Source organism: Athene noctua, chromosome 1, assembly GCF_965140245.1.
Source record: "Athene noctua chromosome 1, bAthNoc1.hap1.1, whole genome shotgun sequence".
NCBI classification, from domain to species: Eukaryota; Metazoa; Chordata; class Aves; order Strigiformes; family Strigidae; genus Athene; species Athene noctua.
The window spans coordinates 133285142-133310075 of record NC_134037.1 but is presented as its reverse complement, the minus strand read 5'-3'; the positions used below and the strand labels follow the sequence as shown (position 1 = coordinate 133310075).

The window sequence follows — 24934 nt, the reverse complement described above, 5'->3', positions numbered from 1 at the left end:
TCGTTCAGGTGGCTGTGTGGTTTCACCTGGGTTATGTATGTGGTTTTATGTCCAGTTGTCAAAGGTGAACTCAGATAGGTGTAGGTGGGGGGAAAAAAGCTCTCTGATTCCTAACAGTCTTGTGACAGGAGGCTATGATTTTTGGGTCTTCCAGCCTAGTAAGCTGAGCAAGGATAATATACATACCTGATGTAGTGGATTTGTCATTAGTTGTTTGAATGGGATCAGTAGGGATTTGCCAGGTGCAGAAGATGAGATGAGTCTGAGGCACCTGTGTTGAAGAGTTAAGCTGTGTGCAATCTGGAAGGTAAACCATCCAGAAATCTTGAATCTAGTCTCTGCTCTTGGTAGAGTATCTGTGAGGAGAGTATCCTGATACAAATTAATACAGTAAAAAAACCAACAAAAAATAAACCAAAAAAACTTGCTAGTGTTATCTTTTTTTTCCTCCTTGCATTTTAGTTAACAATGGAAGTTGATGGCAAGGTAGAAAGCATCATGAAGAGAACAGCTCTGGTAGCAAATACCTCCAACATGCCTGTGGCTGCCAGAGAAGCCTCCATCTATACTGGTAAGATTTACTGGAAAAGGCTGTGTGTAGAGCAAGCCATCATGCTCTAGTATTTTCACTTGCTGAGATGGTCAGTACCAAGAAACCTGCTTAGTTTCAGAAGTCAACCCTTTTGGGCCTTGCCTCCACAGAGTCCTAGTATCTTAACTGAACCTGGCTTGCTTGTATATAATTATGATTTCCAAATATTGAGTAAATTTTGCTTATAAGGTGAACTTACTGCGTCAGCTCTCATGTAGTTTTTCTCCATGTGTTGATGTAAGCTTTTGTTTGTGAATAGCTTTTTGCTGACAAGTACAGTCACTTAATGAGCAGGAGTAGTACTTTCTGAATTGACAGGCTAGTCTTCTTTCTTTTGCACCCTCTTAGAGGGTTTTTTAAAATTCTTTGTTATGAAAAGTCGTCAGATAATTAAGATAAAACATGACCTTTTCTCACTGTTCTATTCTGTTACTTTGAAAGGGAAGGAGACACTTTACAGTAAGAAGAGGCTTTGTTCATGTTTCAGTGAGGCAAAGAGTAGCATCAGTGACACTGGCATGTCTCTTCAAAGAAATACATGGGAATGTAATATGAGCTAGAGTGGTTCATAAGCAAAAATATGGAGAGTGAGGAGAAATAAACAAAAAAAAAGACAGCAAGGACATGATCTAGTGAGAAGAAAGAGTAACTTTCAGTGTCTGTTTCCATCAAAATGTAAACTTAAATAATTTGGCTTATTTCATCTTAGTGACAACGTGCAAGTGTAGAATTCCTTTCTGAACTGTATCCTGCAGCATGCTGTTGTCTTTGTTGTAGGAATCACCCTGTCTGAGTATTTCCGGGACATGGGCTACCATGTCAGTATGATGGCAGACTCTACTTCCCGATGGGCTGAGGCCCTCAGAGAAATTTCAGGGCGACTGGCTGAAATGCCAGCTGGTGAGTAGTTTTTTCTCAAGCCTAGCCTTGTAAATGCATCCTTTAAACTCTGAGCCTTTGACTCAATTTCTGGGTGTTGGTGTTTGCAGACAGTGGTTATCCAGCCTACCTTGGTGCCCGTCTAGCCTCTTTCTATGAGCGAGCTGGCAGGGTGAAGTGTCTGGGAAACCCTGAAAGGGAAGGCAGTGTCAGCATCGTTGGAGCGTGAGTGTTGCATTTCTTTGTGTTAGCTGCAGTTCTTCCTCTGTGGTTTTTGTATGTCAAGGTACCTGTTTTTCAGACAAAAACATCTTGTTGCTCTGCACAGCTGCAGAACTCTTACGTGAATGAGTAGGTAGGTATTTGGTCTCTGCTTACCCACAACTGCCGCTAAATTGTGCGTGGGGACAGAAAGAATGAATGTGGACAGGTAGTTCTGTGAGGTGCAGCATCACAGTCACTTGTAGCAGTCGGAGCAAGTGGCCCAGGGAAGAATGTCGTTAGAGCTGTCACAGAAAAGTATGTCAAACCATGTTTAGAGCAGGAAAGAAGGGGCAGCTGGAGCAGCAGTGTGTGCACTTATGGGCATAATGTATCATGATTCTGTTGCTTAGATGGAGTAGGATTACATGGAGTAGCGTATCTCAAGCTGTGAAAGCATGTGATCCCCAGATATTCTTCTAGACTATACTAATTTGTATATCATACTGTGGGGAAAGTGAATTTCCCACCTATATGGAGAGCCTCTAGCATCTGCAGGAGCTGCTTTGCTTTGCTTAGTTCTGCTGTCCACAATATACAAGCACAAATGCATTGTGCTTTTGAGGTTGGAAGATTTTTTTTTTTTTTTCATCTCTGGGAAGCCATATGGGTTCAAGCCCAAATGAATCACAGAATCATCTAGGTTGGAAAAGACCTTGAAGATCATCTAGTCCAACTATTAACCTAACACTGACTGTTCTCAACTGCACCATAGTTGAAGTGATTATTGTAGAGGACAATATCTGCAATAGTTTCAAATTGGGGTATTGTTTTCTGTAATCATTGCACTGTGTTTCACAGTGTCCTATTAGCATGCTTGCTGAATCTGTTCCCATTGAGAAAGGTTTGATAATTCAAGTTGGAGTTACTACCTGGAGCAAAAGTGACTGAAATCATACCTTGATGCTGTCAGGCACTGATACAAATCTGTTTCATGGTGTGCTTGGTATTACACCTGTGTGGGTATGCAGCAAACACTTTCTGCAGTGGAAGCTTGCACTCTGTTACTTGAAATCGTGTTGATTTTTCTGGTTTCTGTGATCACTGAGCTGTGCAGTCATATGTTCAGTACTTCAGCTTAAACTGTGAAAGCAACTGATAATTTTTCCTTATCTCTTCCTTGCTCAGTGTCTCTCCCCCGGGTGGTGACTTCTCTGATCCTGTCACATCTGCTACACTGGGCATTGTTCAGGTACGTCCCACCACATTGCAGCTCTTCTGCCCGCGTTGTTAAACTTGAAATGACTGCTTCAGGGCGCTTGTGCCAGCGGCTGGCGTGTGAGAGCTTTGATTTGACACAGGAAGCTTTGTAGGGTGCTTTGGAAAATGTTCTAACAGTGTAAAAGAAGACCTTATGAGAAGGTCTCTGAACTAAGGTCTGAGATGCCTTTGGAAGAGGGAGCGAAGGTGGCAGTTCCCTCCAACGCTGACTCCTCCAGAATATCTGTGTGCTTCCTGATTGCTGCCCATTGAGCTGCACTTTAAGCGTGGCTGCTCTCAGCTGAGGTGGAGAGTGAACTGCTCTTAATAGGTGCATTGAAACCACCAAAAAAATCCCCAGAGCAGCTGACTGGGAGAAGGATGTCTTGCAGCCCAGTTTTGGGAAAAGGAATTCCATCTAATAGGTCTCCACTTTAATTAGACTCCAGTATTGACATTGTCTTTGTTACGGCTGACTTTTCCCTTATGAGGAATCTCAAGCTGAATAAATCTGAACTCAGCTTAAAAGGTGCATTGGTTTTTGAGAAGTGTATTTGAAAGTCACTGCTATAGTTAAATTAACATAAGGAAGGCTTTTCTCTCTCACGCTTTTATTCGTGATAGCCTTTGCCATGTTGTGTTTGCTCAAAGTTGCTTTCTGTATTGATTTGGGATTGTTATTGCCTGCAGTTATTTTGGTTTGGTTTTGATTTGGAACACTGATCTTTCTGGATTCTGACAGGTTTTCTGGGGCCTGGATAAGAAGCTGGCACAACGCAAGCACTTCCCCTCTGTGAACTGGCTGATCAGTTACAGCAAATACACGCGTGCCCTGGACGAGTACTACGACAAGCATTTTACAGAGTTTGTCCCTCTCAGGACAAAGGCCAAAGAGATCCTACAGGAGGAAGAGGACCTTGCAGAGATTGTGCAGCTTGTGGGGAAGGTGAGTAACCAGCTGGGAGAAAACGTGTCAGTGAGCCATCCTTGATTTCCTTACTGCTAGTGCATGCTTTTGACCATGTCTTAGACCAGACTTGATAAATACTGCATTGTGCAGAAAAGGCAAACAGTCACCAGGAGATGTCAGGCTCTCCTGCCTTTTAACTGCTTTATTCCAGCTTTTTTACATGTTGTTTGACTTGTAATATGAATATTTTTTTAGATTTGATAAACCTTGGTTTGACTCTACTTTTCTCACATGAATTAGATTGCAGGGCATCTTAATAACTGAAGTTAAACTTCACTTGCTTCAGTGTTCCCGTCCTGCTGAAATGCCCTTTATTGCAACTTAGATTGTTGAGTAGTTTGACTGCTGATATTATAAAGTTTGGTGGACTTTTTAGTGCTCATTTTCCAAGAAAAGAAGGTGAGTGGTAGTAATCTTTGTAAGAGAAGTGATGCAAACTGATCTTTACTTCGAAGTCATCTGAAGGGTTACAGTTTATTAGAAACCAAGTTGCCAGCTGCTGAACAGAGGTGTTGGCATTTACAAGTTGGCTTGTAGAAACAAAAGTGATGTCTGCTTTTTCTAAAAACTGATGATTGCCTGGTTTCTCTGTGGAAGCCTGTGACATGACATATGGCTCCATTTTACAGGCATTCTTTAATTTCCGTCATTCACTTCACTGTTTTGGAGAGAAAGCTGAACTTGGACGGGAAAATTTCCCTTGGGAGCTCTCAGAAGGCACCCAGTGAAAACTGTTAAAGCTCAGCACTGTAAACATGCTAATTGACAGGTGCCTGGCATGAACCTGGCAGAAATTTAATCCCATGATGTTCAGATGAGCTATGCTGATTTATAAGGTGGTAGTAGTGTGTGTTAACATGTATTAACTACAGTTATTTGGAGGAAGTCTTCTATTCACTGATGTTCTAGCCCAGCTCAGATGAGGCCTTTCACCAGATCTTGCCTAGCAGAGCTCTATTTAGATGTGTCTTTGAAGAAAAGGAAATGTGATCTTGGGGCCTTCTGCAGTTTTCTATATACAAAAATGTTCTAAGACTAGTTTATGGAGCAAGGTAGAATCAATTCCTTGGTGTGGAAGGAATATTGATAAACCAGTGTGTGTAACTAGGCATTACTCCCATGGTAGAAGTACTGGAACTGGTGATCATGTTCTCAAAGATGTTCTCTTGAACAGTTTCTTTCAGTCTGGGCTTGGCTAACAACTGCAACAAACCTTTAGAAAGGGGGAATTGTGGAAAAACAATCAGATATATTTTTTTCTTTTTAGTACTGAACTCTTTAGTCTCCTTATGAAACAAGGTCCAAACTTCCCATCTAGAAAGCAAGCTGGGGTGCTTAAAACTCAGTCTTCCCCTTTAGCAAAAGGACAGTGAAGGTAGAGTGACCTGTGGTACCAACAGCAGCAGCATGCAGCAGGGTTGTGGCTGTCCTGCAGGGCATGACAGGCATTGTCATCAACTCCTTCCCTTTTCTTGAATGCCAGACAGGGAAAGCCCATTGTTGGATGCTAGTATCAAATTCTTAAGATTACTTATGATCTAGCATGCTGAGGTCTAGTTTTTTTTCCATGGACATAAGGATTGAGGAAGGTAAAAATGAATTTACCTCTTTATGTAGGACGGTGATGTTTTGACTTGCCTTATAGCAGACCTGTGCACATTTTCAGTGTCGGGTGGCTTTTCCATTCTCTTAAAAGACACTTCCTTTCCATTTTTTGTCATCAGACAGACTTAAAAGACTTATTGGCTGTTTGGCCCATCTTAATTTGGCAATTGGTTAAATTAGCTGTTCTATAGCAGGGAGTAAGAAATACCCAAAAGACAGAATTCTGCTGGAAACCGTCTTAAGAGAGCAGGAAGAAAACAGGTACTGAAAAATAACGGTTCTTGGCTGAGACATACTATGTCCTCGTGGACTTGAGTGCTAAACTAACAGCGTATCTTACTTTTCTAGGCTTCCTTGGCAGAAACAGACAAAATTACCTTGGAGGTTGCCAAGCTGATAAAAGATGACTTCTTGCAACAGAATGGTTATACGCCTTATGACAGGTAAGATCTGACTGGCCACTCTGTCCTCTTGGTCCCGTGTAGTCTGGATTTAGACAGCTATTTTATTTGGAAATGGATCAGTGCAGAAATTAATTTCACTTGCCATAAAGGTAGACCTGTGTTCGGGCAGGCCATCCAACTGTCTATTCAAAGATCACAGAATCACTGAGGTTGGAAAAGACCTTGAAGATCATCCAGTCCAACCATTAACCTCACACTGACCGTTCCCAACTCCACCAGATCCCTCAGCACTGGGTCAACCCGACTCTTCAACCCCTCCAGGGATGGGGACTCCCCCCCTGCCCTGGGCAGCCCATTCCAACACCCAACAACCCCTTCTGCAAATAAATGCTTCCTAAGAGCCAGTCTGACCCTGCCCTGGCGCAGCTTGAGGCCATCCCCTCTTGTCCTGGCGCTGGTTCCTTGGTTCAAGAGACTCTTCCCCCCTCTCTGCACCCTCCTTTCAGGGAGTTGTAGAGGGCGATGAGGTCTCCCCTCAGCCTCCTCTTCTCCAGGCTAAACCCTCCCCCAGTTCCCCCAGCCGCTCCCCTTCAGACCTGTGCTCCAGACCCTGCACCAGCTCCGTTGCCCTTCTCTGGCCACGCTCGAGTCATTCAATGTCCTTTTTGGGGTGAGGGGCCCAAAACTGAACCCAGTCATCGAGGTGCAGCCTCACCAGTGCCAAGTACAGGGGTTAAGATTCATATTGCCTTACACAGGGCACACAGACCTTTTCCGAATGCGGTCACACCCTTTGAGTTTGTCAGGCCCTCCTCTATTTTTCAGTTACCCAATGTTTCTGCAATATCATGGCCTCCTTGGGAGGAGTGGACCACATTATTTTCACAGTCAACACCCAAAGTCTTCCTGTTTATTCTAGCAATGCATGGGGGACTGCAAGAATCTGCTTTTGGTTACTGTTGCATAATTCTTGAGTAAGTTTGATCCACCAAAAAAACCTTACTGGATCTTTTCCCTAGTGCAGTGCTTATTATCTCTGTCTGCTTTGCTTCTTTCTATGCTATCCTTGTGTTGTAACAGCCTGTACTTCATCTCACTCCCCAGTCCAGGTAGATCAGGAGGTCTGGAATGCTTAATCACTGAAAGTTTAGACATACATCATTCTGTAATGGTGTGTGTCTTTCACTAGGGCAGCTGTGTTTGCATGTGAGAGGGAAGCACAGGAAGTAGCATAATGTAGTGTATAAATAATGACAAGGTACCTCCCGTGGCAGTCATCTGCCCATTAAAAATGGCGCTTTTTGTGCGCGGAATGTTGTCACAGGAACATGCCCTTTCCTATGATTAAAGAAAATTGCCGAGCTGTCAGGTCATCCCAGGCTGCTTGGAGGAAGCCTGCTCCCATGGTGGACAAAACAGAAAGGAGGAATTCCGTTGGCTGATCTGGTGCTTCCACATTCTCTTTAGCATTAGCCCAGATTGAAACGTGAGACTCGTACAGTGAAGGTTCCAGTTCTCTCCTGTTTTTCCCAGTGTTTGGGGGCTGTTTCAGAAACCTCACTTCAGGCTGATTGTCTTAACCTATGATTTGTGGTTTAAGATGCAGGACTGATCAGAGGCAGCCTCTCTCCTTTGACAGTACGTATTAAAAATCCCTGGAGTAAAGCAGGCTAGTGCTCCTTCCATCGGGTGAGAATTCAGGGTTGCAAAGGCTTGTTCTGTTTAACTCTTGCAAAATGTCTGACAGATTGTCTTCTCTCCCACCAGGTTCTGCCCTTTCTATAAAACAGTGGGAATGCTTTCCAATATGATTGCATTTTATGACATGGCACGCCGTGCTGTAGAAACCACAGCCCAAAGTGACAACAAGATCACGTGGTCCATCATCCGAGAGAACATGAGCGAGATCCTCTACAGACTGACCTCCATGAAGTTCAAGGTGTGTTTGCAAAGAATGGGGTTGCACTGCTCTGTGAGCTCCTGGTGACTCTGAAAGGCTGTCACTCAGGGGTGGTCACCAGTTGTCTTAAAGGTCTATGAACAGAGACTTTCTGCAATCAGTTTGAATACACTTAAGAAGTGCTTTTAGTTTGTGAGCGTAGGAACGGGTGATGCTGGCTGCAGAGCCCTGGCAAGCCCACCTTCAGTAGCCTCTTTTATGTTACAGATATTTATGGTAATAGTTCAGGCACCTTTCTTATTTGTTCTGGAGGTTTTGTGATAAAATTCTGAAAATAATGGCAGTAAGAAAACCTGAAAAAAATAATGGCAGTAAGAAAACCTGAAAAAAATAATGGCAGTAAGAAAACCTGAAAAAAATAATGGCAGTAAGAAAACCTGAAAAAAACAATGGCAGTAAGAAAACCTGAAAAAAACAATGGCAGTAAGAAAACCTGAAAAAAACAATGGCAGTAAGAAAACCTGAAAAAAACAATGGCAGTAAGAAAACCTGAAAAAAACAATGGCAGTAAGAAAACCTGAAAAAAACAATGGCAGTAAGAAAACCTGAAAAAAACAATGGCAGTAAGAAAACCTGAAAAAAATAATGGCAGTAAGAAAACCTGAAAAAAACAATGGCAGTAAGAAAACCTGAAAAAAACAATGGCAGTAAGAAAACCTGAAAAAAATAATTGCAGTACTATTAGCAGATAAAAGCAGACCAGAGTTTAAATCCAGGAATGTGCTAAAAAGTGAATGATAGAAATGTTGACTGACCTATTTTAAATACAATTAAGGAAAGAAATTACCTGCAGTAATATGTGATGCGCCCTGTGTTTTGGCTTCAGGGCGTCAGGCAGGTAACCAGGAGCAGAGGAAGCGAGGAGTAACTTCAGCGTGGGCTGAAGGGAAAACAAGGGGCTTGGAGCAGGGGCTCCGGGTGACTTCAGTAGCTGTCTTAGGGTACAGCTCTCCTAAACCTCCTCCATAGCATGCTGGTGTGGCAGTTACCAGTAGAACAGTAACCTGTGATGCTGGCTAATGTTAAAGCAGCTAAGGAATGATCTCTGAAGTATAATGCTTACCATGTTATAACCCTTACAAGCGAATATTGCAAACCTTTCCAGAACAAGTACCGTAAGATAAAATTATGTTTAAAATCAAGTCTTCTGGCACAGCAATGTATTCTGTTCCTGCACAGTACTGGCTTGTTTTCTGCAGTAAGCAGATCCCTGGTATATATTCTCAAATCATCAGGAACAAGATACACTTGCGGATGTGAGCTTCTTTGAGAGCTGGTTATATAAAGATAGGGGAATTAAAACACTTTTTACAAACCCTGGGCACTGGAAGACAGCTGGTGTACAGCAGAGTGGTGGGCAGTGTGGCTGAAAAAGCAAATCCAGGGCGTGAATACATGCCAAGTGGAGCCAGCCTCCTAATACAGTAACAGTTATGAAAGGAAAATTGTATTTCCTGGGTAACAGCCTAAAAGACGTGAGAATATCCTCCAGTCTATGTGCTTTAGAGAGACAATGAGGGAGTAACGCATCCACACGTGTAAGTGCTCTGTTTCCCAAGAGCTGCCCTGACCCAGAGGAACGTAGTGCTGAGGAGGAGAATGGTGAAGATGTTGAACAGATTTTGCAGCCTGGCAGTTGATGTTTCTTGCAGGGAAGGCCTTGCAGCCTCAGAGCAAAGCTGATTGTTCCAGCTTTTGCCCTTGTCTTTCATGAAAAGTATTCTGAGAAAATGAAGCTGTACAAAGATGGTTTTAGCTTGCTCTGATTGCACAATAAGATTTTAACTGGAACCAAGCGACCTCCGAGTGATGGCAAAGTAGTAACTCTTGCACCTATAGGGGATGTACCCCAAGAAGTACAGCAGAGCATTTCTGAGTCAAAGATCTTTGCTCCACTTGGTTTTGGGGTAGGAGCTGGTATCAGTCACTGCAGCTCTAGGACCCTCAGTATTCTTGAATCCTCTCCAAGTCACTTTTCAATAAAGTCAGCACTGCTCACGAGAAGAATTCTCTGTCCCGTTCTGCCTGCTCACTGAATGTGGAAAGAGGGGAAGATTTAAACCTTGTGGCTGTTGGTGAGACAGACAGGAGGCAAGATGGAGCTACGATGCCTGCCTGCTCTGCAGTTAGCAAGGGTTAATCCTGGGGCTGAGAAATTACAGCACTGGCAAAAGCAGGGTGTCTCAAGTACCCGAGGCTTTTCCTGGTTGATCTCTTCATTGACTTTGTTGTCTTTCAGGACCCTGTCAAAGATGGTGAAACAAAAATCAAGGCGGACTATGCTCAGCTGTTTGAGGATATGCAGAATGCGTTTCGCAGTCTGGAAGACTAGACTCGACCTCTGTGACCACTCCAGTTTGTCCTCTCAATTCCTCATCTCAACTCCTCGGATTCCCTACCTTACAAGAATGATGCAACAGTACTTGAGTTGATAAATAGCCCCATGTTTTCCCTGTTCATACTCAGAGAGTGTCCTTACAAAACATTCCTCTTAGTCTGTGTTTGGCATTGCTTCGTGTGCCTGCAATGGTGAGTGATGTGTGAGTGGGCCTGGCTGAGTGAGGAAATGCTGTTGTACGCTTCTAGGGTGGGAAAAATTTCACCTTGCTTCTCCCAGCTCTCATGGTAACCGGTCTTTCACCTCGGGATGTAACCAGAGCCAGCTGAGCTGTAGTGGCAGAGGAGGTGTAGATCTTAATGCAGTCTCGCGGTATGTTGAGCTGGCAATGTTAAGGGCATTTACACCTGGCGCTTTGCTAAGTGACTATCGTGATGTAGAACTCCCTATTCTCAAACAGCATCTTTGACTGTATTCTGATGACATGTTGATACAACCAAAAATTCTTCACTGCTCTGTCACTTCTGCAACCTTCACCTGAGTCTGTTGGTATTGAAACGTAGTAGTTCTGGATCTCTTCAAGAAGGGACTAACTAGAAGGTGAGCACGTACAAGCAGCCAGAATACTTTTGCACGCTGGAGAAATAGAATTTTATTTTCTTACTTAATATGGATAGGACTGTTGGGAGTTGGCATCAGCTAAAATCAAAGCCATAGGTGCTCAGCTTCCAGCAGAATTTTTACCTTCTTGCCTCCCACTCACCCTGTAAAATTTCACGACCCTCAGATGCTTTAGTCTGCGAAGCTGCAGGACGTAGAGAGCGAGGTACAGTGACCCCACCATCACAGAGTCCTTCCTCAGTGGTGCTCTGTCTGCCAGCGCAGTTGCCTCCCAGGGCAATGCCCAGGTCACGCTAAGGAAAGGCAAGCGGGCGCTTCCGCCTTCCTCCTCCACCTGTGCTCACGCAGTGACACAGAAGGTCCCCAGTTCTTGTGTGAGAGGAATGTAGGATGCTAAACTGGGGGCGGGGGATGAACAGGGGGAAGGCCAAGTATGGGATGGATTTCCTCCTGCCTCCTTGATTATGATGCAAGAGAAACCAGTGACTGGTCTGTTCTGCACTCTGTCAAACAGCCAAGACTGCTGTGTCTGGGGCTTCCTTATTGGCAAAATTAGTATGAGGTGAGGAACGAGCCACAGAGCAACCTTTTCTGTCAAAGCCCCGGGAGCGCAGTGCTCAGGCCGTAGAGAAATGCCGGCATCCCCTCCAGTCCGCTCCCCCTCGCTTGCATCAGGTGATGTCCAACGTTGCGTGTTGGGCAGCAGCTGATGTCTGTCTGCTGCTTTGTCATGGCGGTGAAGGTGAAACAGCAGCAGCGTGGCCAGCTGACTGTTCCTCCTGCACTGCAACACTCCCACGGGCTGCCAGCTTCCAGCAGTGGCCATGCAAAGGGATCTCCCGCTATGGACCAAACGCTGCCGCTTCCCTTATGGTATCGACTGTTTGTCGGGGAGAAGCTTTAAGGGACTGACTGTTTCTGGTTCTCCTGAAAGGAGCTACTCCTCCAGCTGATATTCTGGTAGTGAATGGTTAAGTTTACAGCTCACTAAACTTCTGGTGTATGCTGCTTCTTTTACCAATGAGCATGTGTGAATGAATAGTCACCATCCCAGCCCTTGCCAGATTCCTCATTGTTTGTACCCACCACTGTCTTCTGTGGCATTTCATGCTAGAAACCAGATGTTCTTATCTCTTTAAATGGAGGATGTTATAAACTTCACAGAAGATGTTTAAGATAATGCAGTTCTAATATTTATTGTGCTGTACCTGGCCCTGAAGTGTGACCAGTTCAAACAGTTTCATATATATTTTTGTCTTTTTTTTTTGGTTTGTGTCTGTTTTCAGTGTTGAAATTCTGATGTTCACTGTGTCCTGCAAGTCTTCCCTCCGCAGCTGTGGGAGGAATTAAAAGATGGGCAGAACCCCACCACCTACTTTATCTTGTATATTTCATAATGTATGTTGCTGGAAATTGTGTAAAAAAGAAAAAAATTTAAAAATTGTTGAAGTCAATGAAAATAAAACTGGTTTAAAGTAGGTCTTATCTGTATCTGTGCTTCTGTCAAACCAAACCTCTGCCCCAGTGGTGTACACAGCACACCATCAGGAAAGCTCACAGCTTGCTTAAAATCTTATTTCCTCATTTGGGGGATTTCTTTAAACCTGTAAGCAGCAATGTGGCAGGGATGCTTCAGTTCTCCCATTCCTGTCCAGCTTGCATAATCTCCTCAGCCATTACAGGAAAGAGTTAGAATTGAACAGATATTCTTGGGGTAGACATTTTTAGGACTACTTTTATGACAATAAAAGTATAACCATAAACTTGCCTTTTGCCGCTAGTAGCTGCCATGCATACTAAAGCAACTGTTGTAATGGTACCACCTTTTGGCACTTTGATAAATATTTTAAGAAATATTTCCCTGCTGTGTACCTCATGTTGTGGAACAGACCTTCCAAAAATCTCGGTTGGGTGTTTCAGACAGAGTGATTGAAACTCCTGGATCAGAAGACAAGCAGTACTGCTGGCCACAGCCTGGAAGTAATATGTTAGCATTCCTTGTAAATGAGGAGTTGAGACCTTCTGTAAATAGCAACAGATGAAGTGAGAGTGTATTAAAAACATCACATTCAGGCATTTTTGTATATATTTGACCATTGTGTAACACCTCTTTGAAGTGTTTTGCTACTTTATATATAGTATAGATACAACAAGCTTGAATAGAGCAGACATTCAAGTAATTCCACTGCACTACAAGGCTGGAAGTCATAAGCTCACTCCTGGAAACCACTGAGTAGCCAGCAGTTCTCTGTGGATGTTAAGAAATCCATGGAGGGAAGCGACAAGTTCAGGTCTTGGCAGTTTGGAAGTTACCAACTGGCAGCGTCCTCACTTCATCCACTCGACTTTTGTGGATCTGGAAGGCAGGTGTCACCCAGCGGCCACAGGAACACTGCTCGCCCCGCCAGCTGAAGGAGCCCAGCTTTGACGTACATTTGGGACACAGAAGCTGGAAGAAAAACAAACTAAGGTGCATGCAGATGTATGTCTATTTAAAAGGTACTTGTATGGTACACCTGCACTGAGCCTGTTCCTTCCCTTGTAACACTTCACAGAATGCAAATAGGCTGAAAAACAGGCAAAAAAGCTCAACTGGCATGGCTGTTCAGCCCTGGGGTGTAGTAGGCAGCTGTGCTGGAAGAAGGGAGGGAATGGAAATGCAGCTGCTCAGACCCAGTGTGGTTCCAGGACAGTTTTGACAGACTCCAGAAAGCCGCGGTCAGCCTAAGACTACAACAGGTTTTGAAAATCCCACAAACTCTTTTTTCATACTAAAAAACAGCCAACAAACCCTCTCCAACAGCCTGGCTCATGTTCTCAGTCCAACAAGATCACCAGTTCCTTTCCTTATAAAAGGATAAATTATAATGATTTATCCTTAATTTTATCCTTATAAAAGGATATTTAATAATCTGTTCATAAGCTGCAAAATTCATGCCTAAAAGGCTGGGATACCTAGGTCCTTGGGGGAAGGGGGCTTTTTGCATGAGGGAACAGAAAGAGTTTGCTCAGCCTTTGCAAAAAAAAGCACCCAAAAAATAAAGCATGTGCTTCCCTTTACCTGTCCTTCCATTACTCCCAGCAACGCTGGCTCCATCCACTGCACGGGCTCAGTGAAGTAAGAGGTACATTTTTCTCGGCCATCACCACAAAACTGAGCAGAGTCTGTTATCCTCTTGTGGGCAAAGGCTGTTGGTCCACTTCCTTCCAAGTGGGACAAAATGCTAGAGCTACGGAACAGAGCACGCCTGCCCTCCATGACAAAGAGGGAAAGAAAGAAGTAAAATAGTTGGTTTTTTACTGGGGAAGCCTACAGACAAGAGAAAACAGGGACACGGACCTCTTGAGAGTAAATAATCAAACAAGATTACAAATCCTATTTTTTATTTAGTCAAGAAGGTCAGGAGGCACTGACTCTGTTCAGGGTTGCTTCTTAACAAATCTACTGATTCCTGTAGTTTTAGGCTCTGCCCCACAGCTGGATGCTGTCTTTTATATAGATCTATTTTTAAACAATTCCTGCCTACTAAACATTCAAATCTACACTGGTATACTTGAAGAAACCTACACATAGGAAATAGCAGGATTATTCACTTTCACTTTAAACAATCTATAAAAGGTAGTAAACCCCAAAGTCTACCAGAAATTTCTTCTGGAGAAACAGATTGTCAAAAACTAGTATGGTTTCAGAGCAAGCAACTTCACAGTGCCAAGTGGAATTATGCCTGCCTGTAGAACATGGCAGGTTAGGCTGCACAAGTGCTGCACAACTCCAAGGAACAAAAAGTTTAGTATTTCATAAGATGCTTCTATTTGTCTGATTTTTTTTGTGGCACACAAGTCATGTAAACTTAGGCAAGAGCTCATCCCTGCCCTGACAATAATGACATGCCCATTGATTTATGTGGGCTATTTTTCTCTTCAGTTGATTTCAAAATTACTTTTTATGGAAAAATATAAAAGGATCAGTACCTGCATTTCCTGCACCTGTAGAGAACCTCTGTGTTTGGAGTTTGACATATATTGGATGGATCAATAGCAAAGACTTCTCGGGGCAAGTCTTGAAGTTCTGCAGAGGGGTCAGTACCAAGTCGTGAATCAGATCAGTGCAGCCACACTGCATTTCTGTGGGACAAGACAGCACTGTGCCTCTGCCCCTGTCATGGCAAGCAGAAGCCACCTTCTTTGCATTTATTTGTCTGCTCACCAATTCCATTAGATAAACTAAAAATGAGCCTCATCCCACCACACCTAAGATTGGGATTTGCTTAAATGCAAGAACTGGGGTCTAGACTTTGACCTTGACAATGGCAAAAATAGTTGCATTTTGATTTCTTACTTAAACAGAAGGTAAAGGCAGAGTAGGCTTTAGAACAGTTCTGCCAATCTTTTAGTGCACACAGTACAGAAAGTCAGCTTATGAATGGGAACTGCTGGGGAGAATGACACACACCGGGAGAAAGCACTGTTGTGCTGAATATGCAACGCAGATCTTGCAAAACAGCTATGGATTATTATAAAACTACACATATGCAGACGTATCTATTACTAGAGTCACTTTGTCAAATAAAAGTATGAAACGCTACACCTTGATATCAACTTTATCTCAGTTTTGCATTTGTTACTTCTATTTTTTTAATTTCAGTGCCTTCTTTTTAGAGGATGTTGTTTGCTTAGCCAGGTACATAAAAATCAGGAAACATACCAAACTGACCTTTAGCAATTCTGCATTTTGCTAAAGAGAACAGTTCCTTACGGATCTTACTTCTCAGGCATCTCTCAAAGACACTCTTCCTCCCCACTGATGAGCTGGAATTCTTTAGGGCCAATACGATGTGAACGTTTGCCCTGTTAACTCAAGGCTCGGCTGCTTTGAGGGCCATACCCAAAAGTCAACCACCTTCGACAAGGCCTTCTGTGTTCATTTCAGGACAGCCCGGCCCCACCTTGGGACCACCCGCCCCGGCTCAAGGCCGATTCTCCCGGGGTCCACCTCGGTCCCGCCGCCCCCGCCTCTCACCGGGGTACCTCTCCGTGAGCATCTCCAGCCGGTACCGCTTGTAAAGGGCGCTGCTGCTGTCCACGGCGCAGCCCATGGCCTCGTAAAGCTTCAGCTGCCCCTGGAAACCTGGGTTCACCCTGCGGCGAGGGCGAGAGGAGAGCGGGGTGAGGGGGCGCCGGGCGAGCTGGGATCAGCGGGCGGGGGCCGGGGAACCTACTCGGCGTCGGGTTTGGCGGCCCTGACGGCGGCGTAGGCCTCCTCCCAGCCGAGTCCCTCCGTCTTCATGAGGTAGGCAGTCACCACGGCCACGCTGCGGCTCACCCCGGCCTGGCTGCAAGGTAAGGACAGGACAGGCCGGCGGTGAGGAGCGTCGCCCGGGGCAAGGCGGCCGCCCCCCCCCGCCCCGCCGCCCCAGCCCTCACCAGCGGACGAGGGCGGCGCCGCCGCCCGCCCGCGCCTCGCCGATGAAGGCGGCGCAGTCGTCCAGACGGCTCAGCAGGTCGGTGCCGGGCTCGTCCCGCGCCCGGACGTGCATGGCCCTCAGCCCCGGCACCGCCGGCGGCTCCTCCGCGTCCACCGTCAGCACCGCCACCACCCCCGCCGCCGCCAGCGACTCCGGGGACGAGCACGACTCCGCGCCGCCCACGTAGAGCCCCGGCAGCACCGGTACCATGCCACCCCCGCGGCAACCGGGAGCCACCGACATAGCGGAGAGCCGGCCGCGAGCAGGCAGGGTGCCGCCCCCAAGATGGCGGGGCCGCGGCCGCCACTCCCAAGATGGCGCCCGTCGCGCACGGCTGCCGCTGGCGCTAGGGGAAGGGTGTTGCCATGGAGACGGCGGTGGCCGCCTTGTCGCCGGGCGGTGGCCCGCTGGGCCCGGCCTCCTCGGCCCCGCCGGGAGGGGCCAGCTGAGAGCAGCCCCAGGAAGGCGGCAAGGCCGATGCCGCCGGTGGCAGTGGCGGAGGGTGTCACCCGTGGGCCGCCGCGCCGGATCTGCCGGCGGCTGTGGAAGGCCCTGCCGGGAACCGTCGCAGGCCGACGGCCTTCACAGGCATGAGAACCTGGGGACTGTTGTCAGGGCACTACTTTTTTTTTTTTTTTTTTTTTCCCTTTACCAGTATTTATGTAATAATTTCCATAATAATCCTCACACATCTGTGAGTAGCGGCACAATTCTCCCCACATGCACATGTGTCTGTCTCCTTTAAAATCAAGGAGTCTCCCACCTTCCTGTCCTGCCTCCTTACAAGCACTTAGAAAACAAATACTTATTAAAAAAATCCCCCAATATGTTGTTATTGGACTCCCATTATTTTCAAATTAATCTTGTGGTTTTGAGGCCCCCATTTGCCACTGTGTGGTTTGCACTGACAATTTTTTTTTTTTTTTTTTCTTGGGAGATTATGTGCAAATGATTCTCCAACACTTTCAGAGTGGTTTTCTAGTAAGCGGTTTCTTCTGCACGGAGTCAGTGGGTTGCTCTTTCCAGATGGGTGCCTGGAATTTGCTTCAGTGCAACCTCCAGTGGGGTTTAGAATAGATACCGATAGATCAGAGGTAAACCCCACAGGAAAATCCAACCCAGTCCGAACTTCTGATTTCTGCTATCCTTACTCCTCGGATTTCTGCTATCCTTACTCGCCAGAATAGTCCTGTGATGACAATGTCAATCATGGTGCAGAAAGGAGACCCAGAAGAGCAGTCATTTGGGAAGCCTGCAGAAGCCACACTGGGATCCAGATTCGTGGTTGTGAATCGCTGGCTTGGAGATAAAAAACAAACAGCAGGACTGTGAGGAGCCTTCATTTACTGTGCAATCCCCGGCTACTTTGTAGGACAGACTGCGAGCAGGATTCTGTGAGATAAGGAAATCAAGCACATGGGAAGTCTGCTGGAAAATGCATCAGCTTGCTGCTGAGGTCTGTTAGATGGCCGCATCCACCTAAGCGGGAGCACAGTCGGCATGCTGAAGAAAGGAGACGGCAGTTAGCCTTAACTCTTTCTAGATGGTGGCTTCTCACTCTGGACTCAAACTGCGAGCACCTTTTTAATGTCACAGGTTTTTCATCCCCGTGAACCTTTTTTGTTATGCACGTTACAAACCGGTTACACTTCCCATTGCAACCTAAACTGGAAGCCAGACCAAATGATTTCTTACTGGCCTCGTCTGAAACATCTGAATAGGCTCTTACCACTGAAAATCAAATGTCTGGCCCAGTTTGAAAACTGCCCCGCTCCTCTGTTCTATAGCGGCTCTCATGCAACAAGTAGATTTTGACCTACAAAACAGGATAACTAAATCCAGATTTTTATTCTGATCTCTTACTGTTAAGTGAGCTATGACTTGTATTCAGCACTGAAATCTGATGCAGCTTAACAAAGAGGAATCATATATTCTGGTAATCTTCCTTGATTCCAAGGTTGTCCATGTGACTGTTGAAGACCAGAGCAATGCAGAAATCTCGGTGCAGCCACTTTTTTTCTGCCCACCATAAGGTTCAGGTCTGTTCTATGGTGAAAGGAGACAAAACACTTGCTTTTCCTCCCATAGACAAGGATACTCTCCCTTAGCTCTTAGCAGGATGCCTGTGCAAAACATTACCACCCAACACATCACCAGACTTAGCTTTTCATTCTTGTCTCCAGAGACCCCAACACTTCACTTCCTCCTCAAGTCTTTTTGTCCAGAGGGATCTCTACCACATAGCTGCAAATTTTCCCCAGCATAGGCCAAACTTTGCAAGTTTCTGGGCAGAGGTAAAATGTCAGATTTCACTAGAAAGAGCTATGGTAAAGTGGGACGTGTAACCTTACCCTACCTTCCATGTATGAGATAAGAGAGTCTGAAAGCCCTGATTATCTGTTCGTGGGAGGACTGTTGTAGCACAGCTCTGTACGAGACAGCTGTAGGCAAAACTGTTGCAAAAACATCTGCAAGGGCCTCTTGGATCCTTGCAGGATGCCAGCAGAGGAGTTAAGACTGACAGTCACCTCAGACTTGATAGGGTGAGACCAAAATCTGGTGGGAAGGGAGATTGTTATCCCCTTCCCGCAGGAGAGGCAGATGGAATGGGGGTACCAGGGAGCAGCTGTCACGCCACGGAAGGGATGGGCCACCACAGAAGTCCTGCTGGGGCTGCTACCCACCCATGTGCTCATCAAGGACTCCCTCACCAGTGCCAGAGGGGAGCATCCAGCCTCGCTGGGAGATGGACAGTGGGACAGTGGCTTCCAGAGCTGCAGAGCTTCTATGTGGTGCTGGTGGCCCACCGAGGAGACGGAGACGGCTCTTTGTAGTTGAGATGGGCCCCAAGGCTTCTGAGAGTGCCAGTCCACTGCAGCTTAAAGTTCACTGTCATCCCACCTCACCTCCTGCACTTGCCCTGGTGCTGGTGTGATCACACGCTGGCCCAGCTAGCAAGCGGCTCCAGCCAAAGGCAAATCCCCTCTTTGGATGGATTAGTTTTAAATCGCATAAACCTGACCCAAAAGAAAGAGCGTGGCTGTGTTTCCGAAGAAGGGGAGTCTCTGACAGCTCTTATTTAGATTATTTTAACCTATAGAACTGTGCAAAACCTCTTTTCTAGTTGCCATTGCCACCGGCTAGAAATAAAGGGCCTACTGAAAATCTTAAAGATTTCATACAAGTTTTCAGTAACAGCGCCTTTAATCTACCAGGGAAAAAAAGCATACTGAAAAGAAAGACAGGTGGAAATTTAAACCAGAACAAACTGTGTGTCAACCTTTAATTGTGAGAGCAGATAACAACTGCAGCAAACTACCATGGGGAAACACCGGATTATCCATCTCTTGAGCAATCTGAAGAAAGTCTGCAGGCAAATTTAAGTTATTGAAGGTGCTGTGAGTTTTGTGATGAGATTATATTATCCAGGGATTATATGAGTACTAAGAGATGGTTAATCATCTCCATTAGCCTTCAAATCTGTGAATTTGCAGAGGCAAACTACAGTCGGCAACTAAAACCAGTGGCAGAAGCGAGAGGCAGGGCTCACAGATGCAGACTCCCAGGGGGTTGGCCCAGTCGTGATGTGACCACTACACTCCTCCACACTGGTTGCTAGAGCTGTGGATGACAAGGGGATGTGAAAAAGATGCGATTTCAAAGAGAAAACCTGTGGTGGGGGAAAGTACAAACTGCGTGGGGCAGAGTCTATGGGCAGCTCAGCACCCAAGAGCTTCACATAACTGAGGCGGCACTCCCGAAACCTCACTGATTCTCTGTAATCGCCTTTGCTGTGTTTGCCACCTGCAGCCTGATGTGACGTGTCCTGAGTTTGTTCACAACTCCCAAATCAGAGTAAATTGTTTTTTCAGTCTGATTTGCAAACCCTCTTTCTGCCCCCACCTCCGCCTCCTCCTTCAGCCTTTGTCTTTTCCTACACCACCGAAATTTTTGACCGTTTGTTCTCCCCCCGGGTTCCAGGAAACCGTGTGACTAATTAAGCACTTGGGGCAAGCTCAGGTGCAAGGAAAAAACAAGTCAGATGACGGGCCGCTGCCCACTCGCTCCAGCGAGTGCATTCCATCTCAGCATGGGTCTGCCCTACTACTTCGTAAGGGAAAAGAAAATGCTGGGCTTCCCTGGGCTGCCCACTCCGGAGCCTCACAGCACAACTGGATCAGCAAAAATTAGTCTCCTGCTGCGGATGCAAAAGTGCTGGAGGCCTGGACAGAGGCGTAACCTCCTCTTCCCTACTGGAAGAATTTGGCCTGCATACTTTGTCACACATTCGAGTGGCTCCATTGCATCAGGTTTCAAGCAGTTTTGGGCATGTACATCAGAGGGTTTCTGAGACAGAGTCTGCAGCTCACAGCCCGAGTTGCCAGAGGTGGCACACAACAAGGCAGTGGAAGGGCTAAAGGGTGGGGACATCTTCAGTAAGACAGTGACTCTGGGTTTCTGTGTCCTCCTCGCGTCTAAACACAGCAGGAGCGTGGAGCTCCTGCTTTGCACAGGTCCTGCTGGTTAAGGGGCCTGCTGGCATTTCTTGGAGAAGGGGTGTCTCAGCTTTTGCTGAGCTCAGAACTTGGTGGGAGCTGCTACAGTAGCATCTCATCCCTTGGAGCAGGAACTTCCCAGCTGTCGCTGTGCTTCTTAACAGCAATTTTAACCTCAGATTTTTGAAAGACTGCTGTTCCCTGCACGAGTACACTCTGCACATCTATACTGGACTTCACGTGTCTACTTTTATCCGTGTATTGGGGGGAAGGATTGCTGCATCTCCCTGCGGGAAACCTCAAATGCTTGTAAAGGCAGCCAGCGACAGAGAAAGGGCCTCACTCCTGAAACTCTGGAGGAGGATTTCACCATAGCCCCACGTGGGTGGGTTGTTCCTACCTGTCACCACGCTCTCAGTGTCTCCAGACATGCAGTTACACCACATGTCAGACAAAAAAGAAGAGCTTCCCTACTGCAGATTTGATGCTCAATTATAGAATGGAGCATGACAGCTACTACTACCATGTATTAATAACTCTGCTCCCCCTTATGGCTTTAACAGCTGTAGCAACCAAGATTTATAATGACACATTATGTTCAGCAATGCATCATGTAAGGAAACTAATCTGACAGTGCCAGGTCACTGAGCTGACTTACAAGTTTTTAAGTGCATTTCTTCTGCCAATTTTGCTGCCCTATTTACTGGATTGAAATTATCAAGGTGCACTCTGTTCATAAAACTCTGTACTTGCCTCTGTTTTGGCAGCTCCCAGACTCTTTTTCCCCCTGTCTCACTGCCATCCCAGAAGCCATTTGGTCCTTCTTCCTTCCCCATCCTCTCTTTGAAAATCCTTTGAAACGGGTCTTGTGGTGTGTATCCTGATATGGGGTACACTGCAGGACAAGCGAGGGGGGACTGCAGCTGGGAGGAGGCTCAGGGGACACAGGCAGAGATGAGGGATGGAGCGGCTGTGGGAGAAGTCTTGTCCAAGTGCAGAGGGGGACTGCGGCTACTGCCACTCACTGCCTCTCGGCAGGAATTTGTCTGTATCCCAGTCACTCTCAGGAAAAAGGACAGCTTGCCAGCACTGGGATCTTCCGTTACTTCTCCCTAGGCTCAGCATTGCAGTTGGCAGTGGCAAAGTCAGTCCTAAATAAACGTTAAATGTTAAGACTGTACCGTGGAGTGGGGTCTGGATCTGTGTCAGAGCCACAGCACCCGAGCAGTAACCCATGCTTCTTAATCTCTCGTCTCGCTGGTGGGCTGTGTGCTTCCATGGTTTCCATCCTCATGGCACAGTAACGCACCGCACCGTGCAGACATGGGCCGATGGATAGCGGGAGGCCGGCTCTCCTCAGGGGGAAACGGGCTTGCTCTCCTAGGCGTTCATTACTCAGAGATGCATTCCTTGGTATTCCTGCAACTTTCCCAGGTCCAGAAGGCTTTAAATGGTGTTTCAAAATCCCATCCCACGAACCCCTTCTGTGGGACCAGTGAAAAGCGATTAAAAAGAACAAGTGTAATTGTCAGGAGGTCTAAATTCACTGCATTCCCACTGCCAAACACTCAAGGTCTACAAACCAGAGGAGGCAGAAAACACCCCAGGTATCCTTTTGAGACAGAGTTAACTCTCTTTTTCCAAACATTTTTGTGAAACAAGAAACTGTGAACCTTTTATTAAGACTTTAACATCTGTAATAGCAGTATGTGCTGCAGTTTATCGTTTATCTTTGCCTTTGTTGGTATCTAATATTACAAACAGAAAATATTTTTCAACATGTAATTTAATTGCTCTTTGCCTGGGGGGCAACAGAAAATATACTGTCCAAAATAATCAGTTATTGTCATAAGACAATAGTATTTGAGGAAGAAATATTGCTGAAGAAATATTCTTAAGAGATGAGACCATTCACTATTTTAATCTCCAAGAGAGACATTTCTTTACTGGTGGTTATGCCTCTGTCATCTCTGCTACTACTTCTTTTTGAGTTCCCTATTAGCTTTCTTGTTTTAGAAACACAGGAAAAAAAAATGTTGAGAGAGATCTGGAGCCTCATGTCCAACTCTGTACCACCACAACCATATTACATATTTTCTTTCCTAGCCTTGTCTTAAAATGATTTAGGTTTTTTTCACTCCCCTCCCTCCCTCCCTCCCTCCCTACCTCCCTCCCTCCCTCCCTCCCTCGATGCTCTGAATTCATGGTTATCTCATGGGGCAAAAAGATGGTCATTTGCCTTGAATCTGATTCTTGTGTCAATGTTATCCTTTAATTTAAATAGCTCCTTTTGTTTCCTGTTATTTATCCCAATAGTGAGCTATCAGAGAAAAATAAATAAATAAACCAACCAACCAACCTACCCCGTATTCCTGCTCAGTTTCAGCTTTGTTGGTGAAACAAGGCAAAGTCTGTTTGTGTTTGCTCGGCAAAGAGCAGCTTTTCAGTTTCCTCTTAAAAAGGTCAGCTCTTCTCCCTCTGTGTGTGTGCAGGTTATAATTTATCTTTCTTGACTGTGTATGACCAAACAGTGTAACAGATGTGCTGTTTTTTTTCCCTAATGCTTTGTAAATACTTTTTTAGCTCTACTAGAAATATGTCAGCTGGCCTGTCCTAGGATAACTTTTGCTTTTTTTCCTGTGTACTGAGTTTGATTATCCCACGGAAGGCAAATATCCCATGTCCTTTCTGTCCTCTTTTGCTGAAACGTTGAGGGTTTACAGCAGAAACTGTAGCTTTTATCCTCGCAGTGCATGTTTTTGCACCGTGTACTATTAAAGGCCAGCCGATTTTTATTAGTCTGGATCTCCAAGTAATTCATTGCTTCCTGATAGCTCGTCCTCCCCCATGTCTCCAGTGCCTCCCACAGCTGGGATTTTCAGCCTCGAACTCTCTCTTTTGCCATGTCCTTGAGAATGCATCCTTGAAGTTTGTGTCTTAACTCCTAGTTTGGCTGTTTCTGATGTGGCACCGAAGGAAGCTCTGTAGCAGAGCCTGGAAATGTTGGATCAATGCGGACAGATCTGAGACTAAGGTACCTTTGGGAAAGCCATGTTGTGTTTCAGCCTGCTCCTCGCTGTAGCCCGCTTCCCTCCCTTCCGTTATTCCCCTGAAACGTTTAGGCCGTGGCCTTCCCCTCCGTGTGCAGCCGGACATACATGGGGAGGGGGGTGTCGGGAAGCGGTCGTTGGGTTCCCCTGCCGCTACCTGTCCGGGGGGGAGGAGGCCCTGGAGGCTGGGGGGTGACGGCTCCGTGGTGCGGGCAGCCTCCCCCGCGCTCTCCCCACCCCGATCCCCGCCGGGTTCCCGGGCCGAGCGCCCGGCGGCCCGAACGGCGGCCAAACCCGCCCCCGCCGCCCCGCGGCGGGAGGGCTGGGACGCGGGGCGGAGATTTAGGATGGAGGGGGTGGGGGTAGCCCCGCCGCGGCGGCCGTTACTGGGGCGGCCGTTACTGGGGCGGCCGTTCCCGGTGCCGCCGCCTCGCGCCCCGCCCGCCATTTACCTCACGGAGCGGGGGGGGAAAGGGGCGGGGCGGGGCGGTGGCGATAAAGGGGTGGGCGCGGGGGGGCGATGGGGTGCGCGCGCGGGAGGCTGGCGCGGTCGCTCGGGGAGCGCGGGGCTGAGCGGAGCGGTGAGCGGACGGGGCGGGAGGGCTCGGGGCTCCGCTCTGGGGCAGAGCCGGGCGGGGTGACTGACAGGAGGAGTCTCCTGCCGGCGAGCGCTCGGTAGCGCCTTTTAAATGAGGGTTTAGCGGCACGCTCCGCGTGCCCCGGGTGAGCGCGGGCACGGCCCGTGAGGGGTGCGGGGGCAGCCGCTCGCGGAGGGGTGCGGAGGGGAGTGGGGGGAGCCGCCGCCGGAGGGGTACAAGGAGGAGCGAGGGCGGGCGCGGCCCCCTGAGGGGTGCGAGGCGCAGGGGACCCCGCTCATGTCTCCGCTCGGGAGAAAACGTCTTGCAAAAGGAGCTCAACCTGCCCCCCCCGCCTGCAGTGCCGCTGGAGTGTGGAGGGGGCTTGTAACGCTGTAGTGTCACAGGGGTGCTGCTCGGCGGAGGTACGGTCGTCTAAAGATTTTGAGGGGTTGTGTCAAGTTGTATCTCGTACAGGCGGGAAAACTGCTGCCCTGAAGTAATGTAGTTCATGATGA

The 24934-nt window shown here is 46.9% G+C and overlaps 2 protein-coding genes across 3 annotated transcripts in view; one reads left to right on the top strand and one right to left on the bottom strand.

Annotated features, from left to right (window-relative positions):
* The window catches only part of ATP6V1A (ATPase H+ transporting V1 subunit A), a 31987-nt gene extending 19715 nt beyond the window's left edge, over positions 1-12272 (top strand). Inside the window, exons 8-15 of one of the 2 annotated variants that reach the window (XM_074896860.1) lie at positions 463-571; positions 1370-1492; positions 1582-1696; positions 2861-2924; positions 3675-3878; positions 5856-5950; positions 7679-7850; positions 10111-12272. In XM_074896860.1, the coding sequence (XP_074752961.1) occupies positions 463-571; positions 1370-1492; positions 1582-1696; positions 2861-2924; positions 3675-3878; positions 5856-5950; positions 7679-7850; positions 10111-10203 (975 nt within the window). In that variant the 3' untranslated portion in view covers positions 10204-12272. The remainder of the gene's footprint in view (positions 1-462; positions 572-1369; positions 1493-1581; positions 1697-2860; positions 2925-3674; positions 3879-5855; positions 5951-7678; positions 7851-10110) is intronic. The other variant, XM_074896850.1, reaches the window with a different exon arrangement.
* DUSP12 (dual specificity phosphatase 12) lies at positions 12080-17009 on the bottom strand. Its single transcript, XM_074896874.1, has 6 exons — positions 16255-17009; positions 16050-16163; positions 15851-15969; positions 14803-14899; positions 13892-14078; positions 12080-13279 (listed from the first exon to the last, which is right to left on the bottom strand). Exons 1-6 carry the CDS (start codon positions 16536-16538, stop codon positions 13118-13120), a joined length of 963 nt encoding a protein of 320 aa, XP_074752975.1. The 5' UTR covers positions 16539-17009; the 3' UTR covers positions 12080-13117.
* Positions 17010-24934: the final 7925 nt, after the last annotated feature.